Raw genomic sequence first — 5930 nt, 5'->3', positions numbered from 1 at the left:
CAATTTGTCCACAGTGGGATTTCATATGCTTGGGCTTGTTTGGGTTATAAACCGTACTTTTTCAGCCAACGAACAGTATTTTTCTCTCACACCAAATCAGCCAACAGTACTTTCAGCCATGGCTTATCAGTCAAACAAGCCCAAACGAACAGGGCGTTTGTTTCTCATTCTTAGGGTGAAACGATTTTATCAAAATAGGCGTCAATGCATTTCTAGCGCATATGTAAGAATACACAATATAATGTCTTATCAGGATTTCATATGCTAGATATAGCATTTAGTTTTTGCATTATTGTGCTGTGAAGCAATTTGTCCACAGTGCGATTTCAGTTTTGTTTCTCATTCTTAGGATGAACCGATTTTATCAAAATAGGTGTCAATGCATTTCTAGCGCACATGTAAGCATGCATACCTAGTTTAATGCATTGATATAAAATTCATTCATTTTCTCTCCCCATTGAGATCAACAAGCAAAATGGAACGACATGTAAGTTATAATGTCCTCATAAATGCTTCTAAGCAATGGCAGAACAATATGTGATGCCTTCATTTCTATTATAAAAATCTATAGTATTTCATTGCAAATTTGTAATGGAAACATGCTTGCATTGCTTCATATCATGGCAACTATATTGTCAACATTTGGTGATGGAAATATGTGACATCCGGACCAGTTAGGAATTTGCCACATAGTGGCTCATGTGCATGTTGTTGAGATATTGTGGAGGGTTTAATCGCACCTTGGTTGTTTAGGGCGGGTTAGACCAATATATAAGGCTTCTAGAGTCTATCCCATCATCCCGAGTTAATCGTTTTACGCGAAGCAAGCACGAAAGCGTAAGTGGGATGGTGGTAGATGTGGTTTACTCAGCGTGTAGAGTGGATCTAAGCCGTTTGGACTCTGGGGCGTTACAAATGGTATCAGATGCCCTACAAGGGCAATATATGCTTATAATGCAATGGACTAAATGTGTTGCTATATATGTAGTTTGTCATTGCAACAGGCATGTGCTACTGCAACCATTTCATATTTGTGTTGCAATTAGTTGCCATTATTGACATGGCACTTTGGAGTTGCATTAGTATTGAGTTTCGTTGCAATTATTTGGTGTTATTGCAACTATATAAGATTTGATTGCTTTTGCTTGTAAATATTGCCATGATTGTTCTGGGTTGCAATAATCTTCCGTAGTGTTGCAATTGCTTGGTGGTTATTTCAACAAGAATTCTGAATGAACGCAATAGCATGATCCTATTGCCACGGTTATTCGGGGTTGTGATCATCTTCTGTGGCGTTGCCATTGTTAAGTACCTATTACAACTACAATCCTAAATGCATGCAATATCAAATTACTATTGTCTTGTTTTTCTTGTGTTGCTATAGACTAATATATTTGGTGGGCCTTTCTTTGTCTAGGGCCCAGAGCATATGTGAGCAGCATGGTGGTTAGAGATGCGCACGGCTCTCCCCATCGTTTGATCTATCTCTAACACAACACACACGCCGCACCTAGATGACGTGGAAGAAGCGACAGACCACGGCGGCTCTTCCTATTGATATGGTCAATCACGTGTGCAGCACTCATCATATTACTATTGCCACGGTTTTGTTTTATTGCTATAGATTAGTATGTTCGTTGCAATAAGTTGTTGTGGCCAAAAGATTCAATAATATGCAACGCTATGTGCATCATAGTCATACTAAAACGCTTATAAATAAACGATTGAAAATATTAGTAGTAATTGTTAGCAATTTAGCATGATGTAAATATAACAATGGTTGTCCTGTACTTGTGCGCCAGTGCCGTTGACTTGCATGCCACCCCGGCTGCTTATATATCTACCCCATACACAATGTGGAATACAATCACGCATTCCAATCAGTCTTTCATGGTATGACAGACGATTCGCTACAGCGACCGCGCTTCCGCAACCTCTGGCCGCCGCTGACTTTATCTCCAGCCACCTCTCCGTCCGCCGCAGAGCATCTCGCCGGGCCTTCCAGCTGCCGCCGAGTTCCTCGTCGTCGCCGGCCACCTACCCGCCCCCCAGCCGAGCACCTCGCCGGGCCTTTCACCTGCCGCCGAGTTCCTCGCCAGGTGCCCTGCTGTCGCTGATCCGCTTGCCAGCATCTCCGAGCAGCGCCGTCCGCGCACGCGACGGCTCGCTTGCCAGCACCCACCGTGCCCCACCGTGCCTTGATCGCGTCCGCCGCGGGCCGCCGCTCACCTGCGCCGCCCACCGCGAGTCGCACGTGCCCAGCTCAGCCCGCGCGTGCGACCCGCTCAGCCGGTCCCTTGTCCGCGTCCGCTCCAGCCTAATCCGCACGCCCCGCCCGACTTTGGTCTCCACGTGCGACCCGCTCTGCCGCCCGCTCCTTCGTCCTCCCGCTCGGCCGCTCGCCAGTTCTCCTGATTCGGTCCGCCCGCACGCCAATCCCACGCGTGGCTCCGGATCGCGCTGCCACTAGGCCGCTCGCAAACGCCGCCCAGCCGCTCATAGCTCTCCAGTGCATGTCCATGCGTGAGGCGTATGGGCTCGTGTGGTGTGCACTGGTCATGCATGCGTGATTAGCGTGTGGACCGTGCATCCGTGATTAGCGTGTGCAGTTTGTTGCCGTGACCAAATTGGATTGGATACGTGTGTGCCAGCTGATCCAGTCTCGTCCGCGCTTCGCGCGCACTTACTCGCGAGTCGTGACTCCTTCCACGTGCTGCACCGCACGCCCGGCCGCCCGCGCGCGATCCGCTCAGGCTTCAGAGAAGGAGATCAGCACGCTGTAAAAAAAAGAGAGAGAAGGAAAAAAAAGAGAAAAAATAAAAAGAAGAAAGAAGAAAAAGAGAGAGAGATAGAGAGGGGGAGACAACACAAGCTCGCGCGCCTCATCCATCCCAGGCCCCCAATCACGGTCATGGCGTCCGACAGACCTCGTCCTGGCAGCGCCCCAGGCACTGTACCGCCCCTCTCTAATCCCTGGTGGGGGACCGTGCAGCTCTGGCCGTACAGCTACGCTGGCCCTCCTGGACAGGCGCTGCATCCTCCTCCGCCCCCATCGTTCGAGCCACAGCAGGCGTTCCACGCCGTGCCCTGCTTCCCAGCGGCACCACCGGGCTACGCATACAGGGGAGGCGCTCCCATGCAGGCGCCTAGCTTGTCTTCATCAGGCTCGCAACCACCACCCTCGCCATGGACGTCTATGGCAGGGGCCTCCTAGAACCAGGCGTCGCTCATCAACAACTTCAACACAATGTCCATGACGCTGCCGTCCACAAACACCGAGTGGTATGCTGATTCTGGTGCGGGCTCTCATATGACCGCCCACTCTGGTATTCTCTCATCACCTTGGCCACCCTCCTTGTCTGGTCCTTCATCTGTCGTTGTGGGCAATGGTGCCTTGCTGCCCATCACCTCTGTTGGTTCATACTCGTTTTCTATGCCGCGTCGTTCTCTTACTCTTAATAATGTCTTAGTTGCACCTAACATTATTAAGAAATTGATTTCTGTACGTCGGTTCACTACTGATAACAATTGTTCTATCGAGTTCAATCCTTTTGGACTCTCTGTGAAGGACCTTCAAACACGGTGCGTGATCGCCAGATGCAATAGCACGGGTGACCTCTACCCGTTCTTCCCACCTTCCAGTGTTCCGGCCCTCGCCACAGCTGTCCCTTCCATCACCTTGTGGCACCGTCGTCTTGGTCACCTCGGCACAGTGTCCAAGCTCATTAGTTCTCAAGCTATCTCTTGCACTAAACCAAAGAATGATCATGTTTGTCATGCTTGCCAATTGGGTCAGCATGTTCGTCTTTCCTTCGATTCATCGCAATCTAGAGCACTTAATAAATTTGATTTGATACATTGTGACCTTTGGACCTCACCTATCACTAGTGTATTAGGTTACAAATATTATCTCATTATTTTTTATGATTGCTCTCACTATGTTTGGACCTTTTCTCTTTGCCTTAAGTCTAACACGTTTGCCACTCTAACTTTTTTGCTTATGTGCGCACACAGTTTGGCTCCCCTTTCAAGGCCGTCCAATGTGACAATGGTCGCGGGTTCGATAACTCCCCGGCCCGCACGTTCTTCCTCACCCAGGGTGCAGTCCTCCACATGTCGTGCCCCTACACCTCTCAACAAAACGGTAAAGTAGAGCGCTCCCTTCACACCAACAACAACATTCTTCGCACTCTGCTCTTTCAAGGTAGCCTTCCACCTGTCTATTGGGCTGAGACTCTCCACACTACCACATACCTTCTCAATCGTCATACCACTAAGACCTTAGGCGGTCTTACACTGTTTTTTTGCTCTTTTCGGTACTCATCCATCTTATACACATCTTCGTGTTTTTGGACGTGCTTGCTACCAAACCTGTCTTCCACAACTCCCCATAAACTATCGCCCCGTTCATCCCTGTGTGTCTTCCTTGGCTACTCCTCCAACCACAAGGGGTATCATTGTCTTGATCTTCATTCCAATAAGATCATTATTTCTTGCCATGTCATATTTAATGAATCCATGTTTCCCTTCTCCAAGATGTCGACCTCGCCATTGGGTCCCACCAGCTTGCATTTTTGGACGATGCTGATGTTTCCACTATGCCCATTAGGCCTAGTGTTGTGGTTGTAGGTTCCTCCACTGCCGTGCATATGCTTGGCGTTCCCACACCCGCACCAGTGCCTGGCGCGCACAGACCCGCGCCTACCTCTCCAGCTTCTGCCCCCATGCAGCGCATGCCTACGATCGAGCTCGGCTCTTGCCCGGGCAGTGCCATCACGCCGGATGATGACTCCTCGGGCGCCCCCACTGTGTTCGGTTCTGCTGCCCCTGCAGACACCTTGTCCCGGGTTGCTGCTAGCAGAACTAGGCACACCTTCTCCACACGGCCAGTCGTCATTGAGCCTGTCCACAATGCGCATCCCATGCGCATGCGTGGCAAGGCCGGCATCGCTCAACCTGTGAATCGTCTGAATCTCCATGTTGTGCCCATGTCGCCATTGCCTCGCTCCGTCCGCGACGCTCCATCAGATTCCAATTGGCATTCCGCTATGCAGGCTGAGTTTGATGCATTCATTGCCAACGACACTTGGTGTCTTGTTCCCCAACCTCTCGGAGTCAATCTGGTTACCGGTAAATAGATATATCGCCATAAACTTCTTGCTGATGGTTCACTTGATCGTTATAAGGCTCGCTGGGTTCTGCGAAGGTTCACACAATGGCCTGGTATTGATTATGATGACACTTTTAGTCCTGTGGTGAAACCCGCAACAGTTCGGGTGGTTCTGTCCCTGGCATTGTCTCAAAATTGTCCTATCCATCAGCTGGATGTCAAAAATACATTCTTGCATGACACTCTAACAGAGATAATCTACTACGTACATCCTTCTGGATTTGTTGATTCATATCGTCCTAATTATGTCTATCGTCTCAACAAGTCTTTTTATGGTTTGAAGCAGGCTCCTCGTGCTTGGCATAACAAGTTCGCCTCGCATCTCCTGTCCCTTGGTTTTGTTGAGGCCAAGTTAGATACTTCACTATTCACATATCATCGGGGACCAGACACTGCATATCTACTACTCTATGTTGATGATATTGTTCTCACCGCCTCGTTAGCTAGATTTCTTCAACATATTATTGCATCCCTTTAGCATGAGTTTGCTATGACTGACATGGGATAGCTCCATCACTTCCTTGGTGTCTCTGTCGCCCACTGCGATGATGGCCTTTTTCTCTCTCAGTGGCAGTACACTCTAGACATCTTGGAGCGCGCCGAGATGAGTGCTTGCAAGCCTTGTAGCACCCCCGTCGACCTACACTCCAAGTTGTTCGCTGATGGTCCTCCAGTTGCGGACTCAACTCAGTATCTCAATTTGGCTGGTGCACTACAATATCTGACTTTCACTCGTCCTGATATTGGCTATGCCGTCTAG

General features: G+C 49.3%; 1 protein-coding gene across 1 annotated transcript; it reads left to right on the top strand.

The window, feature by feature from the left end:
• The first annotated feature begins 3253 nt into the window (after positions 1-3253).
• Positions 3254-5930, top strand: LOC136503495 (uncharacterized). Its single transcript, XM_066498558.1, has 4 exons — positions 3254-3769; positions 4015-4144; positions 4630-5123; positions 5739-5930. The coding sequence occupies exons 1-4, from the start codon at positions 3254-3256 to the stop codon at positions 5928-5930; spliced, it is 1332 nt and encodes a 443-aa protein (XP_066354655.1).

The sequence above is a fragment of the Miscanthus floridulus genome, chromosome 14 (genome assembly GCF_019320115.1).
Source record: "Miscanthus floridulus cultivar M001 chromosome 14, ASM1932011v1, whole genome shotgun sequence".
NCBI lineage: Eukaryota > Viridiplantae > Streptophyta > Magnoliopsida > Poales > Poaceae > Miscanthus > Miscanthus floridulus.
Note: the sequence above shows the minus strand (reverse complement) of the source record. Positions and strands in the feature narration are given on the sequence as shown.

Bases quoted from the DNA above. Each gene is read 5' to 3' on its own strand.
- LOC136503495 (XM_066498558.1), top strand. From the start codon at position 3,254: ATGACGCTGCCGTCCACAAACACCGAGTGGTATGCTGATTCTGGTGCG. The intron at 4,145-4,629 runs GTAAAGTAGAGC...TTGTGGTTGTAG, and splicing joins CTACACCTCTCAACAAAACG to GTTCCTCCACTGCCGTGCAT. The intron at 5,124-5,738 runs GTTACCGGTAAA...TTTCTCTCTCAG, and splicing joins AACCTCTCGGAGTCAATCTG to TGGCAGTACACTCTAGACAT.